Raw genomic sequence first — 27,763 nt, 5'->3', positions numbered from 1 at the left:
ATTTTTTTTTTTAATCCCAATCCAATTTAAGTCCAAAACGAGGGTCAACTCTGTGAACCATGACAAATAATACGCTTGTATTAGCACTAGATGCAAATAAAAAATGTGTGCTGGGCACTTCACATACATCATCGCGTGAACATGCGTAGGCATATCATCCATTTACTTACGTAGATGACACCACCAAGCAGTGAAGTAATAGACGATGTTCGTTGACGGAGTACGTGTTCATCTTTATTAACTAATTTTGAGGTGAAATGGGCGAGACTATGTATCAAATGCTAAGTTCCTTTGCACATTTCATCCGATCGGATACTCTGCAGGGACTTTACAACCACATACAATCATGACTTTACATATAAAAAACCTAAATATTTCCGGAGACATCTTTAACTGCAAAGGATCCGCGACCTCATCCACAAAATAAGCCAAATTAATTATGAATGCAAACGGTAAGTGAGTCTTTAGTATTAGATATGTAAATATAGAAACATTATTATTAGTATTAACTACAATGATTATTAGAATCATAACCAATGATTATTAGAATCATAACCACATAATAGTATTAACTACAATGATTATTAGAATCATAACCAATGATTATTAGAATCATAACCACATAATTGTATTGTGCATATAAAAGACTATCAGATCAATGGAAAAGACACGGCCTAAATTATCTTACATGTATCAGACTTGGTTTTATCCCAAACCCTAAAACTAGCTGCCACCCTTCTCTCTTCCTATCTTTCATTCTCTTTTCTCTCTTCAACCACTGCAAAACAGCCATGACTACCTCTGCTGATTCTTCCGACTTCATTAAGATTACTCTGAGCATTGAAAAAGGCACGTATAACACGTGGTCCGAACTTTTCAAAATTCATGCTCGAGTTTTTCAAGTGATTGACCATATCATTCCCTCTAAACCAGCCGCAGATCCCTCTCTCAAAACTACCAATCCACAGTTATGGCTTCGTCTCGACGCCGTCGTTTTGCAGTGGATATATGGAACAATCTCCGATGATCTTCTCAACACTATCATCGAACATAATTCCACCGCTGCAACCGCGTGGAATCGCTTATTCGACATCTTTTATGATAACAAGAATTCTAGGGCTCTCTACCTAGAGCAAGAATTTTCGCGAACTCATATGGAGCAATTCTCTGATGCTTCCTCCTACTGTCAGCATCTCAAGTCTCTCTCTGATCAACTAGCTAATGTTGGTGCCCCTATATCAAATGAACGTTTAGTTCTTCAACTCATTTCGGGACTAACCGATGCATATGCTGCTGTGGGATCCCAAATTCGTCATGCTGATTCACTTCCTCAGTTCTATAAAGCTCGTTCCATGATCATTTTGGAAGAAACAGCACTGCAGAAAAAGGTGTCAAACTCAGTCGAAAATTCATCTTTCATGGCATCCCACAATGACGCACCAGTTGATTCATCGACATCCCGTCCTAACCGCGGCAACAACGGTAACCACAATCGTGGTGGCCGAAGCCATGGCAGAGGACAGCGTGGACGAGGCCGAGGGAGAAACAATGGACGTGGCGGCGGTCGTGCTCCGCAACAGCAGTGGCCTTCACCATACTACCCGCATCAGCAGTGGGCTTATCCGCCGTACCCAAATCAATATCAGCAGTGGAGCTCCCCGCCATGGCAACCATGGGCTACACCACCTTGTCCGTATCCCACAGCAAGAAATCCAAAGGAACAACCCGGCATCCTTGGGCCCAAGCCGTCTCACCAAGCTCATGTCGCCAATGCAGCGCCAACCTCCTCATATGCTCCAACGGATATTCAAGCTGCCATGCATACTCTCTCACTTTCTACTCCTGATGATCAGTGGTACATGGACACCGGAGCAACCTCGCATATGACGGCTAACGGAGGTAATCTCACGTCCTACTTCAATCTGAGTAATAATATTACTGTCGGTAGTGGTCAAAATATTCCTGTAATTGGTTGTGGACATGCATCATTACCAAATTCCCTTCATCCTCTAAAATTACCTAATGTTTTACATGCACCAAAACTCATAAAAAATCTTATCTCTGTTCGTAAATTTACCATAGATAATGATGTGTCAGTTGAATTTGATCCTTTTGGTTTTTCTGTGAAGGATTTTCAGACAGGAATACTGTTAATGAGATGTAACAGTTCTGGTGACCTCTATCCCATTGCCACAAGACCACCTAATACAACCTTGCCACCATCCACCTTTGCCGCGTTATCCACGGAATTATGGCACAACCGTTTAGGACATCCAGGAGCTACTATCTTAAGTTCTCTGCACCGAGACAACTTTCTCCAATGTAATAAGTCTCCGCACAATTATTTTTGTAATTCATGCCCTCTTGGAAAACACATAAAATTGCCCTTTTATAGCTCTGTGTCTCATACTTTTATGCCTTTTGATATTGTGCACAGTGACCTCTGGACTTCACCAATTCTCAGTTCAGAGGGTCATCGTTACTATGTGTTGTTTCTTGACGATTACACAAATTTCTTATGGACTTTTCCAATTCATACAAAATCTCAGGTTCATTCCGTTTTTCTTCAATTTAGAACTCACATTGAAACACAATTTGAAAGAAAGATTAAATGTTTCCAATGTGACAACGGTAAAGAATATGATAACTCTATGTTTCATAAATTTTGTAAAAACAATGGAATGTCCTTTAGATTTTCGTGTCCTCACACCTCCTCACAAAATGGAAAAGCCGAAAGAAAAATTCGTACCATAAACAACATCATCCGTACCCTTCTTGCCCATGCCTCTTTACCTCCATCAATGTGGCATCATGCACTACACATGGCCACTTACCTACATAATATCCTTCCAAATAAAAAGCTTTCCCTCCAATCACCCACTAAAATACTCTACCAAAAAGATCCGGCCTATACTCACCTTCGTGTCTTTGGATGTCTTTGCTATCCTCTCATCCCTTCATCATCTAGGAATAAGTTACAAGCTCGGTCCACACCTTGTGTCTTCTTAGGATATCCCTCAAATCATAGAGGATACAAATGCTATGATTTATCTAGCCGTAAAATATTTATTTCCCGGCATGTCATTTTTGATGAAACTAAGCTTCCATTTTCTAATCTAAATGTCCCTACAACGGTTGGCTATAATTTTCTGGATGACGACACACCCTTCCTTCCATCCTATTCCTATAGTGCTCCACCCTCTAACCATCAAAATCGTACTCCACCCCTAACTACACCAGTTCAAACAAACATTTATCAACCATCACCATCTTCTTTTAATTCGCCTCCGTCACCCTCCCACAATCACACCTCACCAACCACAGCATCAGCCCCATTCATAACATCACCTCCAAACCCATCATTACCAACTATCATATCATCCCCATCCCCGACTCCTCCACCTTCACAACAAAAACCGCCCCTCTCCCCTCAAATGACAACCAGAGCCCAACACGGTATTGTCAAACCTCGCAAACTCTTCAATCTCCATACATCAACCTCAACCTCCATATCCCCTCTACCTACAAATCCCATTGATGCATTAAATGATCAAAATTGGAAAATGGCCATGAAAGACGAATATGATGCTCTTATTGAAAATAAGACGTGGGACTTAGTTCCTCGTCCGTCTAATGCTAATGTTATTCGGAGTTTGTGGATTTTCAGGCATAAAAAGAAATCTGACGGATCCTTTGAAAGATACAAAGCTCGCCTTGTAGGTAATGGTGCAAATCAACAAACGGGTGTTGATTGTGGTGACACATTCAGCCCGGTGGTCAAACCGGCTACCATTCGAACGGTTCTAAGTGTTGCATTATCAAAATCATGGTGTCTTCATCAATTAGATGTTAAAAATGCTTTCTTGCATGGGAACCTTCATGAAACAGTATACATGCATCAACCTCCTGGATTTCGTAATTCTCAATTTCCTGATCATGTCTGTTTATTGAAGAAATCTCTATATGGTCTCAAACAAGCACCTCGCGCCTGGTACCAGCGCTTCACTGATTATGTAGCTACAATGGGTTTCTCTCACAGTATTTCAGACCACTCTCTTTTTATATATCATCATGGCAATGACATAGCTTATATTCTTCTGTATGTGGATGACATTATTCTTGCTGCATCATCTGACACTCTTAGAGAATCTATTATGGCACAACTGAGTTCTGAATTCTCCATGAAGGATCTGGGGCCTCTAAGTTATTTTCTGGGTATTTCTGTCACCCGACATCCCGAAGGCCTTTTTCTTTCTCAAAAGAAATATGCAGAATACATTATCGAACGAGCAGGTATGTCTTCCTGCAAACCATCCTCCACACCAGTAGACACAAAGGCGAAACTTAGTGGTTCATCCGGTAACCCTTACCATGATCCAACTGAATATCGTAGCCTTGCCGGAGCATTGCAATACTTGACGTTCACTCGACCGGACATCTCATATGCAGTTCAGCAGGTGTGTTTATTTATGCATGATCCAAAAACTCAACACATGTCTGCCTTGAAACGCATTATTCGATACATTAATGGTACCATAGATTTCGGCCTCCATCTGTACCCTTCATCCATCGACAAGCTCATTTCTTACACAGACGCAGATTGGGCCGGTTGTCCAGACACAAGAAGATCTACCTCCGGCTACTGCGTTTATCTCGGTGACAACTTGATCTCATGGTCCGCAAAACGCCAACATACCTTGTCTCGTTCAAGTGCTGAAGCCGAATACAGAGGTGTCGCTAATGTTGTGTCTGAATCATGTTGGTTACGCAACTTACTCTTGGAACTATGTTGTCCTGTCACAAAAGCTACTCTAGTATATTGTGACAACATCAGCGCAGTTTATCTTTCCGACAATCCTGTTCAACATCAACGCACCAAACATATTGAAATGGATATACATTTCGTGCGTGAGAAGGTTGCTTGCGGTCAAGTACGCGTTCTTCACATTCCCTCGCGTTTTCAGATTGCTGACATCTTCACAAAGGGACTTCCGTTGCAACTCTTTGATGACTTTCGTGATAGTCTCAACATTCGTTCACCTCCAGTTTCGACTACGGGGGTGTATTAGATATGTAAATATAGAAACATTATTATTAGTATTAACTACAATGATTATTAGAATCATAACCAATGATTATTAGAATCATAACCACATAATAGTATTAACTACAATGATTATTAGAATCATAACCAATGATTATTAGAATCATAACCACATAATTGTATTGTGCATATAAAAGACTATCAGATCAATGGAAAAGACACGGCCTAAATTATCTTACATTTAGTAACGTGTTCACAATATAAAACAAGACTCTGGTCCAGAGCCCTATAGCGACTGCTGCTTTAGCTCAGCTCTTTAAACAATTGTTACCTAAACCATATTACCTTTAGTCTACCCTCCCGCTCTTCCGCACAAGGTTTTAGACCTCTATTGTAACACCAAAAAGTTATAACTACATTTCTCCTTTGTTGCATTTTCCCATGTTTTAACAAGAGCCCAATAATATGTTTACATAAAACCTCATGGTAAACGAACTAAATCACGCTGCAAGAGATGGTCTTCAAAAAGAATCTCCATCTAAATGCATAAGGAAGGATTTCATCTCAGGGCACCAAGAAAATGAATCGTTCTTGATAGAAAAATAGATTGTGAAGCTATAATTCAATAAATCCTTCATAGTGTGTTTGGATGAGTCAAAAATTTTAAATTCTGAGAATTTCAAATGCTTAAAATTAAATTCTTTTATTTTTAAAATTCTGTGTTTGGATAGAATCTCTCTCTTCAACAATCAGAATTACCACCAAATCAAAGCCCCAGATTTCAAACCAAAACCAACAAGTCAAACCTAAATTCTCCTCTCTCCCCTAAGTCTCTAGATTTCAAACCAAAATCAACAAGTCAAACCTAAATTCTCCTCTCTCCCCTAAGTCTCTCGATGTCCATCGTCTCCGTCACCATATTTATTGGCCTCTTTGTCTCCGCCGCCGCCAAAATTAAAGAGACGCAATGGCTCTGGCAGTGCTACAAGACCCCGCTCCAGTGATTGCTATCCAAACATTCTATTACTATTTGCTTCAAAGGTATTCATTCTATTACTGTTTGCTCCAATGGCCGCTTCGATTTCAAGTGCAAACAAAAAATGAAGGGAGATTGGTTGGAATTGGAGTTGGAGAAGGAATTTGGAGACGCCATTTCTCGAACCCGTTTCGCACCCCACTCCAACAACCTTCTCATTTCTTCTTGGGACTCCGTAAGCAGCAATCTCACTCTAACAACTCTTTTCTCTCTCTCTCTCCCTCTCTTTGGTTTCGCAATTCATTGAATTTGACTCTAAATTAGAATCTTTGCCTCTACGACATCAATGCCTCCCTCCTCATACTCCAAACTCCCTCGCAAGCTCCTATTCTCGATTGCTACTTCCAGGACAACATCGTCCTTTCGCCGTCGTCTCTGATGGACTAATCCGAAGGTCTTCTTTGAATCTTCACTTGTTCCTACGACATAAGCTCGTTTTCTTGTGTTCTCACATTTTCCAAAGAGAGAAGACTAACTAGAGAGAGAAAATTCAAAGAGTACAAAATTTCCAAATTCACTTCCTTAAAGATAAAATTTAAAATTATATTCTTTCAACTAATTAAAATCACGTTTAAAATCTAAAATTTTGAATTTCTTTTACTAAAATATCCAATCATTTATTTTTAATAAAAAAAATTAATTCCCTATAAAAAATACATTCCCTAATTAAATTATCCCATCCAAACACAATCTCAGGATAATAGTTTTTAATAATAAAACTTCTGAAGAGAATTCGCTTGGTCCTAAATAATTGATTTTTTTCTTCAGGTCCTACAACATAATTCTCCAAACAAGGAACAAACCATAGCAGTCATCATGGATGGAAATAAATAGTAAATCTTTCGATATGTTAAACTGACTTTCAGAGATCTTCCACTTAGAAAATGAAAAATTCACCTTTTGAAAAGGAAATAATAATGGAAATTCTTCAAAAGGAAAAGATGAGCAAAGGTTGGAAACGAAGGTATCCTCATAGCAATTCATAGGGTGAAATAAGACAATTATCAAAAATCATCGTCATCCTCCTCTGCAATATGCTTAGCCAGCTCTTGCTCTTGCTGTTGTCTCTCTCTTCTCTTTTCAGCACTTTCCTTCTCTTTGTGTGTGTTTGGTGGAAAACGAAGAGCTCGAACCGCCTCATTGTGCATGTTAAGACAGAAAGCAATCCGAGAATTGAAGGCTGACTGTGGCTCATTTGTGGAGTAAATATCTCCAGTTTCTTTGGACACCATCCAACCATTGGCATGATCCAATGTAGCATCAATTGCACCATCACGAATAGCCTTTGATACAATGCTCTCAGCATCTGCAACAGGATTTGCAGAGTTCAGCCTCAGTTTTTTAGCAACATCAGCTAGAGAGATGCGAGAATAGGAGATGCTGATGTTGCGTAAACCAGTCCTGATGACATTATGCCGCAAACGAACAATCAAATTATGGGTTCTGTCTGCATTAAAGGTAGTGGCAAACTTGTCTGCAATATTCCTAAACAGTTCCAAGTCTCCAATCCGCACAGCCTGAAATTTCCACAACATAAGAGTGTTTAGGAACCAGAAATAACATTATCATGGATATGAAATTATTAATTATTGGGATACAAAGAGAGTGTTCACAAATATGTAAGATGGAATGAATTTATAGTTGAACCAAAACAGGAAAGTTCACGTGTCATGATTAAGAGAGAGAGGGAGACAGGACTAAGCATAATGATATCAGGAACCAGCTTAGAATGACGTTATCATGATAAACTTAGGATAATAACATGGATTTACATTTGTAAGCTCAAAGTAAGGCCTTAAAGCTTTCTCCATTCCTTTCTGCATGAAGACAGTCCGCTCAGGTATTTCTCCCAACAGTAAACGCACTATCACAGCCCACTTGTTACATTGAATTCGAAAACCCCTTGCAGCAACAGGAGCTTTCCGGGCGGCCTGCAGGAGAGACTCTTTTGCATCTGTATACTCCAGCTGAATTGTCCGAATTTTCCCAAGGTAGAAGAGATAACGACAAAACTGAAAAGAAATGCAACAAATGAGGACAAGAAAAAGTAAAGGGAAAATGAATCAAAATAGAGTCTGAGCAACAATAAATGAGACTAGATAAACATCAACAATACAATAGTTGAGGACATTCACAAAGGATTTAACACAACATCTCTTAGCACTGGAATAAAAGGTAGAGATTGTTTACCAAAGTAAAAAAAAATAAAATCAAAGCTTAGGTGCTCAGGATAAAAGAACTACTATACCTGCTGGTTTGAATGTGCTTCAAATCGAGGAGCCTTGGACCTCAACTTCTCAGCCTGATCATATAGGTTGTAGTGAAGGTAGTTTCGAAGTAACAAATTAAGAAGTGTTTCCTGCATTGAATCAACAGTCAACAGATAAGTTAAAAAATAAATAATTTGCATGAATTGTGTGACAGATCAGTCTATATTCAGAGAATATTTATTGTATGCTCGTGATTGAATAATGAATACAATAGAAAATTTAAGATAAATCAAAAAGCTTTAATTACTTACAAACCAGTCATGTGAATTAATTGAGAATCTATAAAAGCTATCAAATATGTCCTTGGTTTTAACATGTGCTCAATTCTAACAAAGATCATAAGCCCTTATATAAAAGGGCTCAAGTACGTTTGAAACAAACCTGTCCCAGCTCATCATGGCGGAGAGTCGCAAATCGGTGCAATGCAAGGAGGTTGCTGAAAACAAAATTCCAAAAATTTAAAATTACTTAAATATAATTTAGTCTTAAACCTCCTTTTTTTCAAGCATTACAAAGATTAGCACCTAACTCACCCCCGAATTTCAGCAAGATCTCCTGTAAGCTCATAGCTATACGAATAGTAAAAATACAGTCTGGATGCAATAACATCAACAGTTCTCCTGTTTGTGTTCTTAAGCCAAACAATGCTAGCCGAGGAACAAGCTTTGGCCTAAAAAGTAAAAGAAACATTAGCTTATAGTCAGTTGTCACTTATCAGTTTGCAAAGTCAAAAAAGGGGAACTGACCTCATTGTATTTTTTCTGATCAATCAGAAAAAGTAGTACAAGCAGGTAACAGTAGATTTCTAGCTCAGGCAACAAGTGTTTGGCTGGGGTTTGAATAGCAGATGTTGCGGCGTCCACTTCCATCTCATGATCATCCTCCTACACAATCAGTGACAAAATTATGAGTTGAAACACCATCACGCAATAAAAACATAGGAAGGAAATATCTTAACATTTCCCAAAGCCAGAGAGAGCACCAAAATAATGCGCTCATTGACCCTCATCCAGTTCCCACTATTAAGTCTATAAACAGAAGTAAAATAATACGAACTTTCCACATGAGCAACGAAATCAACAGAAGTAATTCTTAGAGGGATCACCAATTTACCGATATTCATTCATCTACCTCGTAATTTAGATTTCAAATTAAATGAACCATAGACGACTACCCACCTTCGTCCACTTCATAATTCAAATTAGTGTAATAAAAAAGAATCTAAAGCCCTATTCAACAGGAACAACCCCTGAATCTAACACAGAAGTGCACCTTGGGAAGATACGCAGACAATTTGGCGTGAACTTCAGAGCCTGGAGTGAGAACAAGGTCGAGAAAAGAAGAGATAGCGGATGCTGTCAATTTCCGCCTCAACGCAATTGTAAGGCGAACAGCGCGAGCAATTCTACGAACTTCCTTCGAGTACGAACCGGTCTCGATAAGAGACGCTATCTCCTTCAAATCTGCGAGTCCAAATCCCAAAGCAAAAAAAAATAAAGGGCAAAATGTTGGAATGGTTTTGTGAAATTGCGAAATCGGCAGTGGGAGTGATTAGAGAAAGATGCTATATGCTTACGCTGCAAAGTAGATGGAGCAGGCAAAGAAACAGAGTTGGAAGGCGTTGAGCGATCCCTCATCTCGAGATCTTGAGTCATGTCGAAGAAAAACTAGTGAAAGCGCAAAATCAAACAAGAATTGGGGGAATCTGATGCAAACCCTAACAGGGTGAAGAAGACCAAAGTGAAACCAATATGGTCGAACAGCTGGCACATGTCCTCTATGGTCACCTCACTTCTCATGTTAAGAAAACTTGTAAACGTAAAATGGGCCTTAGATGGATGGGCCAAGTCAAGCCACGAGCCATGTTTCACGAAAAAGATCATTGTACCCCTCTTTTCATACCCACCACACTTTCTCTCTTTCCTTTCACTTCCCTGCACCCCCAACAAATTCACAACGGAAACTTAATTCTGCGTGCAAAATTTGAAATAGAATCATGATTATGTTTTAGATTTTGTATGCGGAATTATGCTTTTGTTATATTTTTTTAAGTAAAAAAAAAAAAACATGACAAAAACATGATTCTGTGTACAACATTCAAAACAGAATTATGATTTCGTTCTAAATTTTGTAGACGGAATTACATTTTTGTTATTTTTTTAAGTCGAAATAAATGTACAACAAAAACATGATTCTACAACAAAATTTGAAATGAAATCATGATTTCATTTTGGATTTTAACTGAAGTCTCATTTTTGTTGTAATGCAGGGATTGCGAACAAAATATAAAATGTGTTTTCATGTACAAAATCCAAAATGAAATGATGATTCTATTTTTTAATTTTGTTGGGACCCTTGCACTATAACAAAAACATGATTATATGAGAGTGGTGACAATAATAATGTGTTGGGACCATTAACAACTCTCCAAAAAAATCAAGCTACTAAGCCAAATGTATTCTCTCAAAAATTATATTTTGGAACTTGTAGCTTAATTGATGAAAAAAACATTTAGTGTATTTTATTAAATATTTTAAAAGATAAATATTAATATTCTGTTTTAAATAAAATATTTTAATTGAAGACTTTTACTTTTCATTTGATACTTTTTACAGTATTTTTCATTGAATAATTTGAAAAAAGTAAAACAAGTAGTTATTTTCTCTGGCCTCTAGTCAGTTTAATTGACTTGATGACAATAATTTTAAATGGATAATTATTATTCTTTTGTGAGTATATATTTTTATAACACGTGAGCTCCTTTGAACAGCTCAACAAAAACAAAAATTGCATTTGTATCATTATATTATTCGTTGAATTCACCAACAAATATTTTATTGTATTGTCCATACAGTTAAGAACAATCACAATCTCAACTTGAAAAAAAAAATCGATATTAATTTTAAATTTCACAAATGACTTCACAACAATTATTTAACTTAAAAAAAAAATTCTTTGGCGGGTACTTAAATAAGAAGCCAATACTTAATATTAAGTACATGTCTCTGATGATTGAATGCTTAACAAGCACTGTTCTTAAGTTCTTAATAAGTAATTCGAGATGGATTTAAAGAAAAGACCTGCAACCTGCTACTCAAGCATCCAGTATGTTGGGAACTACTTTGCGTCTGTTGAACCAGTTTGTTGCAATCAGATTCAAAAGTAGCTCTAAATAGGCACAATTCTTCATCCACTTGTAATGCCCACCAGAAACCCAGAGCTTCTCTGCTATGGATGGCTCACAAATCATTTTGGTATGTCTTGTTGTAGAAGCCAGTTGCATACATTCTTTTCTACTCTTACTTACGGCTCACAACTGAATACTGACTTGAGCATGTCTTTTGCAGGAATTTCTTTCCGGCTACCTCATTCGGAACATACAAAAAAAAAAAAAAAAAATACGCGTACAAAGACTCATCGACAAAAGAGATAGTTTTCGATCGTTATTTGACAGGATCACCAGAACTGCACATTCGTGATTTCTTGCAATAAATCCCCAACCAGTGCCCCTTTTTGCAACAACAGAATAATCAAAATTTACCTTCAAAAATGTACACTGACATCAAATTGTGATTCAGAGTTTGTACAGAGTACCCAACGCCGTTATCACTTGTCAGCGATTACTCAGCATCGCAGTTGATCACGTTTCCTTTTTCTTCCCCCATTCACTCCCCCTCCAGTCACACTCATTGTAATTTCCCCATATTCTTGTTAATTTATTATTATAAATTATTTTGGATGATTAATTAGCTTTCCCCAGAATATTGTTATTGTCAACCGACCAAATATACATAGAAACACATAATTCCTAGAAAACCTTATCCAATGATATACAAACAATGTAAAGGTTTTAATCTTTTACATTTCATTATATTTTTAATATTCATTCTATCACCTTTCATAAAATTCAAACATAGGCCAAGGAATATCACATCATCATTGCCCAGTGTATCATATATTCCAATACATGCCACATATGTATATGTATGGACTAAGGAATGTTTTATAACATTTGATTCCATTATTAGTCAGCGGATACATTCTTCAGATTCCTTCACTGATACAGTGCTAATGCAACTGGACTTTATTTATATACCGACAATTTTCACAAGAAGAAATGAAGGGACTCTTCATTTTGGATACTCTTCTTATTCTTAGCACCAACCAATGGGTCAATGACCTTTCTCCAAGTCTTGTAGTCAACAGCAGCTCCAGTATCAGGCAACAAGAATCCATTGACATAGAAAAATGGCGTTCCATACACCCCTCTCGAAGCAGCATACTGCATTTTCAAATAAACTTGGAATTAAACTAACATGAAAGATGTATTTGATTGAAGTGGGAGCCATATTCACGTGCTTTTTCAAGTCTTAAATCCAGGAATTAAGATATGAAAATATTAGCTTTGAATACATAATTTAAAATCCAAATATCCTCTAATAAGTTGAAGGTGAGCTATACTAACATCAAATGTATTTGATTGAAAGGTGAGCCATATTTATGCATTTTTTCAAGTCTTAAATCAAAGAATCAAGATATTAAAATATTAGTTTTGACTTTTGAACACAAAATTTCAAATCCAAATATCTTCAAATAAGTGGAATTAATTCGAATGCAACCTAAAAGATAAAAAAAAAAATTGCCTTACCTTAAAAGAAACTCTGGTCTGAATATCAGTTGTTGTGTCATTGAAGCCATTCTTTATGGTTTTATAATAAGAGCTCCCAACTACTTGTGTTGCAGACTTCACTACTTCCTCTATAATAGAAGCCCTAGATAAGTTCCGTGTTTGAGCCCCATAGAAATTCTCCTGTTAAAGGGTATGCACCAGATCTAGTGAGTAAGAAACTAGAATAACTTTTCGGCTTTTCATCTAGAAAGATTGCATCTAAGATGCAAATGCATTTAATGTCTTAAGCTATGAAGCACAAACACCTCTCTTGTTTGAAGTGTCACCGTGTCGGGCATGTTTTTAACACCGACACATTCCGACACTTCTGATTAAGTTTTCAATTTAAAAATAACTTTTAGTTGGCTTGAACACTTAAGTGGATACCTTTACACAACTCAGACACTTGAAAAAACATAGAATGTTGGTTTAAAAAGACGGATATATCATCAATTTAAATATTTTGTTATATGATTCTCATATTTCATTTTATTAGAGATTCTCTCTTTTGAGTGTGTTTATGGTGTCCCCGTTTCCTATATTTTAGACATTAGTCATGTCAAAGTGTACGTGTCTATCTTGTGTCCGGTGTCCATGTCAGAGTCTTGTGCTTCATAGGTCTTAAGCATAACACAACATACAAATCATAGTGACATCAATGTAAACAATTTTAAGCCAGATAACTATGATTTTACAAGTAGCCATGTTGCTCTTCCTTAAATCGTTATGACAGGTATGGCTTATATTAAGGCATGTTGCCTATTCAACAACGAAACTTTCATTGTGCGAACCCACTAGAATTTCCCCATGAATCAGAAGCAGCTAACACTAAACCACCATGTGATCAATATCTAAGGCTATATTTGAAATTTAAAACAGAACAAGCAGAAAGAAAGCAAAGAGAATGAAAATTCAATAGAAGAAAACGAATGTCCATCTTATGCAAGGATAAAATAAAAACCAGAGAATAAAATCTCAAGGATTGCCAGTTTCCATCATCTGGGGACAATCCATTTTGGATACATAAATTGTGCTATATATGATTAATGGGAGTTGGGTTTAGCAAAAGGGGTAAGTCTCTCACTTTGTGAAGTAGGGAAGCTGTCCACATTTAGTGTCTGAAAGTGTCTCAAACAGGAGTGTCTCTAAAGAAAAGATAGCTACAGGGAACAAAAATAAATAAATATTGTGCAGCCTGTGTGTGCGCCCATAAAAGACAAACTCAAGTTCAGGTGTGGGTTCAAAGTCCACTAAATGACTAAAAAAAAAGCAAACCCAAGACCAAAGTGTAAGAGTACAACCAACAATAAGGAGTGGAAAGAATGGAGAAAAACTGAAAGTTCAATAAACCTTGAAAGGCCCTTGCGAATAGCAAATTTAAAGCACGATGAAAATGGAAAACACCTTTCTCAAACCATCCAAATTCACAGTGGCGAAAGCTTTAAGCCAATAATACATACCATCTTCAACCAATGCACACATCAGATACAAATTGATTTCGAAAATGTAAATACAAACCTGATACCTGAAGAACCACTCCAGCAAGGGGAACGTTGCAGATGCGTTCAAATTGTTCACAATGTGCAGAGCACGAGACGTAACAAAAGCATTGTCATGGTAACTGCAATTTCCAGAATAAAGAAAACCAAAATTTCAATTCAATACAGCACACTCAGGGAATGACAATTGAGGTCAGCACACAAATTATGTGCACTCCACACACTGTTTCTGTGTTTGCTGAATTTTAGGAATCAACATGATACATAATACTGAAAAATTGAGTATAGCATAAAATAAAAAGTCAAATATTGTTCCTTAAAATAATAATAAGAAGAAGAAAGGATTTAGGTATGACTAACGGTAGAGGGAGGAGGTGAAGAAGGAGCGAAACCCGAGAAGCGTAGTGATGAAGAGCTTGTTTGAGTGGAGGCCAGGAATCCCTGCTATCTGGGCACACTGGGTCATAAAACGCTTCTATCAAAACCGTATCCAACAAATTCAAGTTCCCCTTCCCGTAGACGAAGCCATCAAATCTCGAAGGCGGTATGTAATCGGCACCAACACCCAACAGAATAAACAAAACCTGCAACGCAGCGAATTGCAGTATTGTCGTTCGCAACATCTTCATTCTCACTGTGGGCAAGTCAATGAACTGACGAATCAAACCTTAACCAAGCCCTGTTACTATTTGTACTAATCCACACCCAAGTGGGGCCACCGGTTACTTCGCGTTTATTTTTCTTTGACAAATACTTTTACTTAGATAGGTAAACATAAAATTATGTTGCTCATTATTTTTTAATATGATTTGTACAATAATTTTTTTTTAATTCTTTAATCAGTATCCTAAAAATACTGGTTAACGAGATTCTTATTATTTACTTATGGTCAAATTTCATTAAAAAATGTTATTAATGTATATTTATTCCTTAACCAATGCCCATTATTAATGTATATCTCATTAAAATTTATCTTAAAATAATTATTTTTTTAATTTTTTAATCTAACATTAATTACGTTTTTTCATTAATGTCCTATTAATGGTAGATAACAAAAATTATAAATGAAATAATGTTATTATAGAGTTAATTTTGTAAAATTAATAATTTCTTTCATCTATTATTACTTTTTTTATGTATACAAAATAACTTAAAATGACTATTATTTTGGAACTAAAGAAATATAAATTTGAATGTATTATGTAGTTTTAATGTGAATTCTAATATGAACTTCTTATCTTAAATTCATTAAAAAGTATTATGCATATATATTTTTAAAAAATTGTTATTTATCAAGGTCCTTAAAATATTAATTAAAAAATTAAAAGGAAAAAAATACTTATTATAGAAGTTGTTTTTTTATCCAACAAAATATTGATCTAATAGGTAAAGAATAGACCTACAACTTTCAAGTATATTGAGCCTTCAAACTTGTCATAATCATGCACCTTATCACAAACTCATTTAAACTTTTGAAAAGAAACATAAATGTGAAGTCTTTTTCCCAAAATATAAATTTGGAAATTGCACGTAACAATATTTAATTATTTGTAGTCCGATACTTTTTTGTCTTAAAATAATAATCATCTTAAATTATTTTACACAAGACAAGAAATAAATAAATATATATATATAAGAGAATATCATGAATTTATTTATTAATTTTATTTTTTATTATTAATATTATAGAGAATAAAAATAAAAAAATAATTAATATTACATTAAAATTTAAAATAATTTGTTTTCTTTTACAAGAGAGGAGGGTGTATTTCAGTGTGTGTATGAGATTTAATGCAGACGAGGTACATTGAATCTGGCCGGATCTTTGCACTTCACGACAACATCATTGATTCTGATTGAGATTATAAATCTAATTGATAAAGGAAGCATCGTAAGGATCCATTAACGCCGTTTTGAAGCGATATAGAAAAGTTAGGAATCCACTTATTTAATAAGGTAGATCCCCCGATATTGCGAGGGAAAAAGCTACGCGTGGGAAAAGAGCTTATAAAGTATAAACACTAGATAAAAAATGTACTAGTGTGCTTTTATTTGGTTTAAATATTTTTTATTTTTGTTTTTATTTTGTAAAATAACTTTTAGGATAAATAGTTATTTTTATCTTATAATTGATTAATAAATACATCCTTAAAATATGAAAATATAAGATTTAATTTCTAAACATACAAATTTGTCATATTATTTCACACAGAGAGACAAATATTTATGTTTGAAATAATGATTGCCAAGGTGGATGGCCTCGGCATATTTATCATATTATTTTTATGACTTTTCATCTCACATTTCACTCATAAATGTATCACTGAAAGATAAAAATATAAAATTTAATTTTTGAAAGTATAAAAAGTACGAGAAATATATTTAGACATTAATAATAAATTGTGACTTATTATTATTATTATTATTATTGTGAGTTTGTAATTTACTGCTCCTGTTTGGTTAATACTTATCTAATATATTTTTTAAATTATCTTTTAATATTTATATTTTTATTATTTTGATTTCCTTGTTAAACCTTAATCTTCACTTTTTTTAAAAAAAATTATCTTATGTCTTATAATTTTATCGAATTTTTCACTTTCAATCTTTAAAATTATTCTATATTCCAATTCCAACTTAAGTACCCTTTTATTTAGATTGAAAATAATATGTCGAGAATTTTGAGTATAAAAAACACAATCGCCCGCGGGATCAAATTTATTTATTAAAAAAAGAATTTAATCAACTATTTTTTTTAAAAAAAAAGTCTCACAAAATTTATACTAGATAAAGCTAAAGTGGAATTATAAGTCTTTTTACTTAATCAATAAAATGTATATATGTATACCTCAAATATGAAAGAATCCCTTGAATAAACCTTATGTGCTTTCACTCGAGACAACACTTATTACCCAATATATGAATGAAATGAAAATAGTTTCTAACAAATAAAGAACCCAAATAAATTTAAATAAAAAATACAATAATGTTTAAATTAATACAAAGGTTAACTTTGGAAAAAAAAAACTAATACAGAGGTTTGTTCTTTCAAAACAAAATTTAAGGGTTGTAATGACCTTGCATTCCATGACATACTATAACAGAGTACGTAATAAAGATAGATTAATAATTAATTGAAGAAACAAAAAATTTCAAGAAATAAAATACTTTTATTTTTTAAAATGGTAACTCAATTTTTTTATGTCACAAAACTAAAGAAATTTATTTATTTTGAAAAATAAGTAGTTATATTGATTAATTAAAAAGTCAATTAACAATTTAATAGATGGATAAATAGATAGATAATCAAAGTATAACAGTTTAGATCTTAAGACTGTTTTTTTAATCCCGCTTTCCCTTTTTTATACTTTCGATGACTAAATTTTACATTTCTATTTTTCAGAGACGCATTTATCAGCGGAGTGGAAAAATGAAAAGTCAAAAAAATATTATAACAAATATAGTCAAATATATTTATCGTATTTTTTACATTTTCAGGAATTAAACTTTATATTTTCATTTTTAAGGACACATTTATCAACGAATTTCATGTTGAGAACAAAAGCAAATATTTATCATAACTTTTAACATTATTCAATAAGGCGTCATGTAGTTTTGTCAAGTGTAAAATCTAAATCTAAATTTTCTTATATACTACTATTAAGACTTGTTAAATTTGAAACGTTCGAGTTTGGACGACTAAATTGTTGACGTGGGATTATAATATTACAATTTTAATTATTAATTTGATTAATAAAATATTTAATTTAATGAGAATTTAATTAAAATTTATTATTAAAAAACTTGACTTAACGATTTAACGGTCAACTCCTTCAAAATTGGCGGTTGAATAAAAAAAATTTAAAAAAACAAAAGAAAAACAAATATTTATATTTTTTATAAGGTAACCAAAGTAAAATAGGAAACTAAAATTATATTTTTTAATAACTAATAAGTATTTCCTGAAATATTGTTATTGTGAACCAAGCAAATATATCCAGAAATACACTTCTCCGAGATGATCTTAATTAATATATTCAAACAACTAAATAAAGATTTTATTTTATGAGATGAGATCAAATTATACTAGTATAACCTTAACAATTGTTACACAATTTTATAATTTAATATAAAATATGATTTTTATTAATTCAACCGTTGAATTATATTTATATATTATCAAGATCGTCTATATCAAATTTTATCAAAATTGAATAATAATAAGAAGATAATCAGATGATTCGTATTTTAGTATATCTTTAAATGTTTATATTATAATCATTTTAACTTATATGAATGAGGTACAAATGATTTGAGATTAATATGAAATTTTACACATATAATATATATAAATGAAACTTTCAATCCAACTGTTAATTTTAAAAAAATATCATTCAATTAAGAATTATAGATTGATAAAATAATTGTCAAAGTTACACGGATCTAATTTGATTCCTCCTCTTATTTTATTATGTTCCATTATATTTGATTCTATTTTAATATATCCCAATTCATTCTATCATTTTTTCAAAAATCCAAAGCCTAAGGAACGTAGCATCATCACCCCGTGGATCATATATACGAATTTCCAACCCATGCCACATATGTATATGCAAGGACTAAGGAATGTTTTATAACAGTTGATTCCATTATTGCATTCTCGACACTAGCAGCTACGAGACACTCTTTATTTGGATTCCTTCAATGATAAAGTGCTAATGCAACTGGGCTTTACATTCCCACAATTTTTACAAGAAGAAACGAAGGGACTCTTCATTCTGGATACTCTTCTTCACACCAACCAATGGATCAATGACCTTCCTCCAAGTCTTGTAGTCAGCGGTAGCTCCAGTATCAGGCAACAAGAATCCATTGACATAGAAAGAAGGCGTTCCATACACCCCTCTCGAAGCAGCGTACTGCATTTTTTAAGAACTTAAAATTAAACTAACATGAAAAATGAATTTGATTGAAAGGCCGGCTATATTTAAACTAACATAATTTGAATAATCCAGTCTTAATTCAAAGAATACATAATTTTAAAGTGGAAGGTGAACTAAACTAACATCAAATGCATTTGATTGAAAGGTGAGCTATATTTAGGCGTCTTATCAAGCCTTAAATCAAGTAATTAATAAGATATGAAAATACTAGTTTTGAATACAAAAATTGAAATCCAAATATCTTCTAATATGTGGAATTAGTCTGAACACATTCTTGATAGATTTACCGGTAGATGAATCGGATGATGATGGATGAATAGATTGTTTTGTCACTTCTACTCAAAGATAAAAGAGTTTGTCTTACCTTGAAAGAAACTCTGGTCTGATAATCAGTTTTTGTGTCATTGAAGCCATGCTTTATGGCGTTATAATAAGAGCTCCCAGCTGCTTCTGTTGCAGACTTCACTATCTCATCTACAATAGAAGCCCTAGATAAGTTCCGTGTTTGGGCCCCGTAAAATTTCTCCTGATAAAGGGTATGCACTAGATCTGGTGAGTAAGAAACTTGAATAACTTAAGTAGAAAGATTGTCTCCTAGATGCAAATGTATATATGTCTTAGGCATAATACAGAAGATACGCACAAATATTTTGTTGCTCTCCTAGATGCAAATGTATACAATTTTAAGCCAGAGAAATGTGGTTTTACAATGTTGCTCTTCGTTATAGTTATGAGTTATGCCAGGTATGTCTTATATTAATACATGTTACTGATTCAGCAACGCAACTTTCATTGTGCGAACCCACACACCGAAATCTCCCCACGAATCAGATGCAGCACTCAACCATCAAGTGATCAATATGTAAGGCTATTTTTGAAAATTGAAACAGAACAAGCAGGAAGAAAACAATTTTCCATCTCATTTCTTGGATATAATAAAAACAGGGGAGTAAATGAATGTGTCTGTGTGTGTGCCCATTAACATGATATATCTATGGCATTAATTGCGCAGTCCGTGTGTGTGCCCATAAAAGACATAAAATGTGTCAAAGCAAGAATTGGTAAACCAAGAGGCCAACACCATAGCGAAAGAGTACAACCAACAATAAGGAGTGGAAAAAAACAGTGAAAAGTTGAAACTTTACTTGAAAGGCTTGTGGAGATTTAAAGCACTATGAAAACGGAGAACTCCTTTCTCAATCAATTTAAACAAACAAATCTGGTATTCAACCGATACATACATCAAATACAAATTGATTTTGAAACTGTGAATACAAACCTGATGCTTGAAGAACCATTCCAGCAAGGGGAACGTTGCAGATGCGTTCAATGTGTTCACAATGTGCAAAGCACGGGTCGCGACGAAAGCATTGTCATGGTAACTGCAATTTCCATAGACAAAATTTATACTCCGCGTAGGTAGAATGACAATTGAAGTCAGCGCACAAACAATATTAAATGCAATCTAGCACATTATTTTTATATTTGCTGAATTTCAGGATTCAACATGATTCATAATAGGTTAAATTAGTCGGTTGTTAGCTGAAATATTTGAAAATTTTCAAATGGGTCCAATTCTTTTTTAATTGAGTTTTTTGTTAAATATTTTTTTTATCGAGTTCTTGAGTTTTTAAAATCAGTATTTTTATTTTTTTTTACAATTTCAAGTCACCAAAAACTAATATCAGAAATATAATTAAAAAAATAATCTATGAATCTATTTAAAAATTCTTAAATCGTTCAGGAACAACTAAATAATTTGACCTTTATAATAACATTAAGAGACAAGGAAGTTACTAGGCAACAATATGAGTGGCAAAAATATCCATTAATCCACGACTCATCCAGTACATTCATGTAAAATCCAATAGATACTCTCTCTGACTCAATTTATAAGACCTGAATTAGAAGACTCATCCGGTCCATTCATGTAAAATCCAATAGATCCTCCCTCCGATTCAATTTATAAGATCCGAATAAGATCGAAGTGGTGTTTAATTCTTTTTGTTAGAGTCAATTCATAATCTTTCTTATAATAGTTCTTTTCAGACTAAAATATCCTAATTAAAAGAAATTTTTTAATGACATACAAATAGCAAAGAGAATTAGAGAAAAAAGTGATAAATGATAGTTTTGAAAAAATAAAATAAATAGTTTTTAATTAAATTAATTATTTTATTTGATATTAATAATTATTGATTAAATTTTATTTATGGATAAATAAGAAAAAAGTGTTTTTAAATAATTCTTTAATAGACCATAAATGAATTAACAAACGATTTTTAATCAATTAATTATAATCTAAATAAATAAATAACTATCTAATCTAATCTGTCTGAGATAGCTGCACAGCAAAAATAATTAAAAGTCATCAAAGGGAAGAAAAGAGAAGGAAGGGGAGAGTGAGAAAATATGCAGGTATGACTAACGGTAAAGGGAGGAGATGAAGGAGGAACGAAACCCGAGAAGAATAGTGATGAAGAGCTTGTTTGAGTGGAGGCCATGAATCCCTGCTGTATGGGCACACCGGATCATAAAACGCTTCTATCAAAACAGTATCCAAATCTAAGTACCCATTTTGGTAGACGAACCCATCCAACCTTGAAGGCGGTATGTAATCAGCACCACCACTCAAAAAAATAACAAAAACCTGCAACGCAGCCAATTGCACTATTGCCACCTGCAACATTTTCATTCTCACTCACTTAGTTGCGGAAGAACCCACTCACCAGAAAAACTTTCCCTTTTATTTCATGTGCTGATTAATTATTGTTTAGTGAGATTGCGCCTTTTTTTTTTTTTTAATAAATCCAGGCAGAAAATAAATGATTTTTGTAAGATGCTCGGACTCATTTAAGACATTATTTTTTTTCTAATATATATTTTATATCTCTAATAAATTTTTTTTTTAATAAAAATATTATTTTATATTAAATTTCAAATAAATTAATAATTTTATTTTTTAACTTTGATATTTTTTAATCTCCCATAAATTAAAAATTTTTATTTTAGTTTTGACTAATCATAAATGATTTTTTTATTAAAAAAATACAAAATTCATAAATTTTCAGAAATTAAAAATATTAAGATAAAAATAAATTTATTATTTTATTAAAAATTTAACATAAAATTTAAATTTATTAAAAAAATATAAAAATTAAATATTTATTAAAAACAAAAATATATTTAAATCTTTTTTTTTTTTTCATATGTATACTGATTGTTCGGGTTTCTTTTTTTTTTTTTAAGGAAAAGCTGTCAGATGCTCGTAAACAATATACTGAACATAGGAAATACTAATGTTTATTTGGACGACAATCACCTCAATCGGTAGACTTTTTCACGGATAAATCTTCTGATCTCCATCTTCACAGTAGAGATGAACTAGGCTCGACAAGAATTTATGCATTAAATAAATCACGTTAAACACTTTTATTAAAGCCTTTTGGTTAAAAATGTCAAATCATATACTATTCATAAAACATTTTAGACCTATTAAGTTGTCCTATTTAAAAAAATATTTATATTATTCTTATTATTAAATTCGTTATATTACATTTAGTTTTATATATTTTTAAATGTTAAAGACGTTGATATACATTAAAAAAAATAAGTTAAAGTTTAGAATTAACTTTTTCAAAAGATAAATTTATATCTTATTACAACATATATTTTTAAATAAGTTATAGTAAATATTATATTAAAATTTTAAAATATTTAATTATCATATAAGTTAAGTTTAATTTTCGTAAAGTCTAACATACATTTTTATTATCATTTACTAATATTTTAAAGAATTTTAATTAATATCATTTTTATTATCATAAAGTTAAGTTAAGAATGTTAATTAATATCATTTACTGATATTTTACTGATGACTTTTAAAAAAATGCAACTAATTGGAGAGTATTCTTAGACGGTATTATTAAATAAGGTAAAAAAAATAGTTAAAATTTGCTTATATTTATTTAATTCACCAATTTTTTTTTCTTATAATTGAATTTGAAAGAAATATATATAAATTGATACGATGAATTGGTAAGCTTTCAAACAATTAATATTGTGATTAATTTTCTTTTTTCTGAATTTAAAAAATTATGTCACTACAAAAATATTGTGTGTAAAAATTAATTTTCTAACATTAGTTATCTTTACAAAAATTATGTTACTACAAGCTCACTTTTAATTAATTTTAATTCTATAGAACAGCGTTATTTCAAAATAATTTTTTCATGCATATTTCCAAACACATACTAGGTGACTTTTATAATTTGTAGAAAGATTTGAATCATGTGTTGCAGAGCTAGTGAAAATGGTTAAGGATGTGTTTGGTTTTTTTTTTGTTGTAACCACGTCAAAACGGAGTTTTACTATTTTCCAAGATAGAAACGTAAAAAAGAAAACATGGATTGACATACAATTACGTTAAAACTAAAAAAAATCACGCACTAAAGCATCATTGTCTAATAGTTGATGAAAGTTGACAGAAAATTAGCGAGTTGAAGACAATTTTACGGCATGGAGAAAAATATGCCAAAAACTTACTGGGAACACAAACCCCGTGTTTCACGTGTGATTCAAGAAACACTATTTGAAATTAAGGAACACAAATTGCTTTATTAATTCCGAAATACAGTGTGTCAAGCATGGGCTTGATCGAAGTTGCAAGTGAGGCATTGCTATCATGAGTCATCATTGATGCAGGATGCGTCCAATAACGAAAAGGCTATGGTACAAGCATGTTATCATCATCATTATTCTTTTTAATAATTATTTTCCTTGATCGTAATATTATTTATTTTAATTTTAATAAAATATTTTATTTAAATAAAAAATAATATTACTATGACTTCAAAATTATTATTAAACATAAATTTATAATCACCTCAAAATATAGTTTTGTCTGCGTAATAAAAATTAAAAAATCATATTCTTTTATACTTTTCCATTAATTTAACAGATAATTTTATTAATTTAAAAATTTTCAAAAAATTAAAACTTTTAATTGACCTATTAGATATTTTTGTCTTGCATTTATGGTTCATTATGCCGATGACTAATTTTTATGTATTTGTAAATCTCATTTGTACTGAACCAATTCATTCAAATTATGAATTCACATCTCACTTTCGATCCTCTTCTATCGGAATATTTTTCTCTAGTTTGATAACAATAAAAAAGTGTGAATAAATAGATCTATGCAGAATTATTTCTTATCTTGTTTATAGTTTTCTTTAAAAAAAAAACATTGTTTATAGTTGCTCCTCTCATTAATTATAAACTACGTAGGTCAAGCTACCTGATTACAACTCTCTAATTTAGATTAAGAAAAAGTTATGAACAGATTTAATTTATCCATCATACTAATAGCTTGTTGGAGTATGCGAATTTAGATGTTATTAAACGAATGCAATCTCTATAATTTAATAAACAAAAGATTCAACGGTCCCAATTAATGAATTTGAGTATCCATTGTTGGCATGCTTGGGCACATGTGTGCAATTTCGTTAGATGAGAAGTACGTAGCATAAAAAGTCTTATTTGATATATTTTCTTTAGGCCACAAAGTGTGTAGCCGCCATGAAGGTGTCATATCATATATCGTTCTGGTTGCAAACAAGTACATATGTACATTTGCTGGATTTATCATACGTTTCTTGTTGACAACGGAGTACATTAGTTGGATTTTCTTTATTCTGTCACGCCTCCTCCCGATTTTTTACGACTATACACCACCTCCCTTTTCCCATTTATGCCTATGGTTTGTTACTTTGTTAGATGGAAAAGGAAAAAAAAAAGGAGAAATAGAAAATTAAGTGTGTTTAATTTGAATGAAAAAAAAAAGGAAAGAACAAAATAGAAAAATAGAATAAAATAATCAGTTTTTAACAAATGTATATTTATCTTTAAACGATCGATTGTCACAGTTGAAATAAGAAAAACAATAGATTTTTATTACTAAATAATTGATTTTTTTAGAAACAATTTAGTGTTTGTTTTTGTTTTTTTATATGATTTATTTCATATTCAATTATCAATCAGGATTTGAATTTTGGACTATTTGCTTAACAGACACAAATCCTTATTATTTGTATCAATTGTTGTTGGTTTTTAAATTTAAAATTTATTTTTATACTAATTTGATTTAGTGAAAGAATACATAACAAATTGATTTTGATTTATATAAATAAATGATTACATATAAAAATATTTACTCCGTGTATTTAGTCATTTACAAGAGTTAAAAAATTAGTTTGCTAATAATTCATTTACAAGAAAAATATAATTAAGAATGTTTTTTTAGGAAAATAAATTGAGAGAAAATAATTTAATATCTTTATAATTTATATGTATATATAGTCATAATTCATTCATTAATTTATAAATTAAAAGATTATTAATATATTTTATTTTTGTAATGTACTTCGCATTTTAAAAGACAAATTTATTCAAACAATGTTTTTGCAAAATTAAAAATAATATATAAAAATTGTATATTATGAACTTATTACTTATATAAACTACTACCTGTCAATTGACATCATTTAGATTTTAATATTTAATTATTCTACAGTGAAAAGTGTATTTAAAAAATAAACACGTTTTTAATTAACTATTGATTAAAAATTAACTATTAAATATAATAATAAGCCATGTGCATATATAATAAATTCTAAAATTAACTACAAATTTGTATTAATAATTAATTATTAATATACTATATTATCTAAATTACACTCCTCACACTTTAAGTTTGTACTCAAAAAAATAAAGTTAAAGAATCCAAGTCTTAAAACAAGACATTTTTATTTTTTTATACGGGTATCTTCCTTTAGACTTTCAAACATTCTTTGTTCAAAACACAATAGAACGTTAAATGGAAACACGACTTTGACAAGCATTCAAAATTTGATTAGTCACCTTATAAGTAATTAGCTCATTTTACCACACTCAGCCTCATTAATATTTATTTAACAATTTTATAACTTAGAAACAATTGTAAAGAGTTTACAATATTTTTAGTTTCAATTTTTTTTTAAGATTTCTGTTTTTAATCCTTGATTTTTTTTTAGTCTCGTAACTTTTTTTTATCTTTATTTATAAAAGAACTAAAAGTATATAAAAAATAATAAAGAAATAAAAATAAGGACAAAAAATTTAAAATATATTGACAAAAAAATCAAAAATTAAAAAAAAAATAGTAAACCCTACTAACAAAAATGGGAGCGCGAAGTAAAAAAAATGAGACACTTGGCTGACTCATACCGCATATCTTAAGGTTCAGTTCAGACTCATTCTCCCTAAAGTCTTGACTCAATTCAGTCAATTGTGCTGCCCTTTACCGGCCCTCTGTTTCAACAAAAGTCATTCAATTTTCAATTAAACAATGCCGCTGTTAGAGTTCCTTGTCTTCATCCGCCTTTTGCTTTAGCCCATGCATTAAGCATGTTTTTAAGGAACCGCTGCTATACATTCTCCAAATTTTATTTTTAAAAATCTTATAAAAGATATTTAAATCTAAACTCCAAAAACAAAGCATTTTTTTTTGTGTATTAAAATAAATTATTATTTTTTCACCTCAAACCCTTAGTATCGTTAGGATTATCTCTTTGGAGATATTGTTTGTTTTAGTTATTGGTTCGTTACAATTTTATTCTTAAAAATCATCTAGTGGTTAAGGGTGAAGATTATTTATAAATTCTTATTGATGTTTACTACTAAATTATATAAGATTTTTTTGCATATTAGAACATTTTTTCAACACTCATTTTTTGCTCACACAATAAGAAATCAAACCCTAAACAACAACTCAATAAATTTTAGAAAAGTGTATTTAATATTTTCTTTGTCTAATTATAATTATTGTCCTATGATATTTTACATATATCAAGAAAAATTAATAAACGAAACAGAATATTAATTTTATAAAATTAACCTTTATCATCGTTAATTTATTTTAGTTTTTGTTATTTGTAATTAATATTATAAGAAATATAAGTTAAAAAATAAGTAATATTGCATTAAAAAAATAAAATAATAATTATTTTAAGATTTTTTTTGTTTACACAAGATTATTACGACAGGGAGGGAGGATTATTAACCTTAATTGTAATCGAAAGTCGAAACAAGGAAACTGAAGGGGCCTATATGTTATCTATTGGGTTTTATTGGCGGATGGCTTGAGGCACATTAAGCCATGCTATCTCGAAATTGGGTCCGTAGCATCGATTGATTGCGGTGGCTTCCTTATCAAGAGGGACCAAACTGTTCCTTTGGTAACCCCACTTAGAAGCTTGTCTCC

At 32.0% G+C, this 27,763-nt stretch overlaps 3 protein-coding genes across 3 annotated transcripts; all 3 read right to left on the bottom strand.

Moving 5' to 3' along the window:
- Positions 1–6,928: 6,928 nt before the first annotated feature.
- LOC100787034 (probable 26S proteasome non-ATPase regulatory subunit 3) lies at positions 6,929–10,147 on the bottom strand. The gene is made up of 8 exons (XM_003523274.5): positions 9,927–10,147; positions 9,623–9,813; positions 9,097–9,234; positions 8,884–9,020; positions 8,732–8,786; positions 8,329–8,439; positions 7,853–8,092; positions 6,929–7,597 (listed from the first exon to the last, which is right to left on the bottom strand). Exons 1-8 carry the CDS (start codon positions 10,003–10,005, stop codon positions 7,085–7,087), a joined length of 1,464 nt encoding a protein of 487 aa, XP_003523322.1. The 5' UTR covers positions 10,006–10,147; the 3' UTR covers positions 6,929–7,084.
- Positions 10,148–12,192: 2,045 nt separating this feature from the next.
- Positions 12,193–15,173, bottom strand: LOC100500267 (uncharacterized). Its single transcript, NM_001248650.2, has 4 exons — positions 14,879–15,173; positions 14,538–14,640; positions 12,999–13,160; positions 12,193–12,632 (listed from the first exon to the last, which is right to left on the bottom strand). Exons 1-4 carry the CDS (start codon positions 15,145–15,147, stop codon positions 12,456–12,458), a joined length of 711 nt encoding a protein of 236 aa, NP_001235579.1. The 5' UTR covers positions 15,148–15,173; the 3' UTR covers positions 12,193–12,455.
- Positions 15,174–19,062: 3,889 nt separating this feature from the next.
- LOC100527484 (DsbC_N domain-containing protein) lies at positions 19,063–22,164 on the bottom strand. The gene is made up of 4 exons (NM_001249759.2): positions 21,891–22,164; positions 20,741–20,843; positions 19,826–19,987; positions 19,063–19,437 (listed from the first exon to the last, which is right to left on the bottom strand). The coding sequence occupies exons 1-4, from the start codon at positions 22,154–22,156 to the stop codon at positions 19,267–19,269; spliced, it is 702 nt and encodes a 233-aa protein (NP_001236688.2). The 5' UTR covers positions 22,157–22,164; the 3' UTR covers positions 19,063–19,266.
- Between the last annotated feature and the right edge of the window lie 5,599 nt (positions 22,165–27,763).

Source organism: Glycine max, chromosome 4, assembly GCF_000004515.6.
Source record: "Glycine max cultivar Williams 82 chromosome 4, Glycine_max_v4.0, whole genome shotgun sequence".
NCBI lineage: Eukaryota > Viridiplantae > Streptophyta > Magnoliopsida > Fabales > Fabaceae > Glycine > Glycine max.
This window is presented reverse-complemented; position numbering and strand designations above follow the sequence as displayed.

Coding starts and splice junctions, on each gene's coding strand:
- LOC100527484 (NM_001249759.2), bottom strand. CDS start 22,156: ATGAAAATGTTGCAGGTGGCAATAGTGCAATTGGCTGCGTTGCAGGTT. Junction 19,988..20,740: donor AATGGTTCTTCAAGCATCAG/GTTTGTATTCAC, acceptor ACCCTTTATCAG/GAGAAATTTTACGGGGCCCA. Junction 19,438..19,825: donor AGACCAGAGTTTCTTTCAAG/GTAAGACAAACT, acceptor TAAAAAATGCAG/TACGCTGCTTCGAGAGGGGT.
- LOC100787034 (XM_003523274.5), bottom strand. CDS start 10,005: ATGACTCAAGATCTCGAGATGAGGGATCGCTCAACGCCTTCCAACTCT. Junction 9,021..9,096: donor ATCAGAAAAAATACAATGAG/GTCAGTTCCCCT, acceptor TTTACTTTTTAG/GCCAAAGCTTGTTCCTCGGC. Junction 8,440..8,731: donor GCCATGATGAGCTGGGACAG/GTTTGTTTCAAA, acceptor GATTCAATGCAG/GAAACACTTCTTAATTTGTT.
- LOC100500267 (NM_001248650.2), bottom strand. CDS start 15,147: ATGAAGATGTTGCGAACGACAATACTGCAATTCGCTGCGTTGCAGGTT. Junction 13,161..14,537: donor AGTGGTTCTTCAGGTATCAG/GTTTGTATTTAC, acceptor ACCCTTTAACAG/GAGAATTTCTATGGGGCTCA. Junction 12,633..12,998: donor AGACCAGAGTTTCTTTTAAG/GTAAGGCAATTT, acceptor TTGAAAATGCAG/TATGCTGCTTCGAGAGGGGT.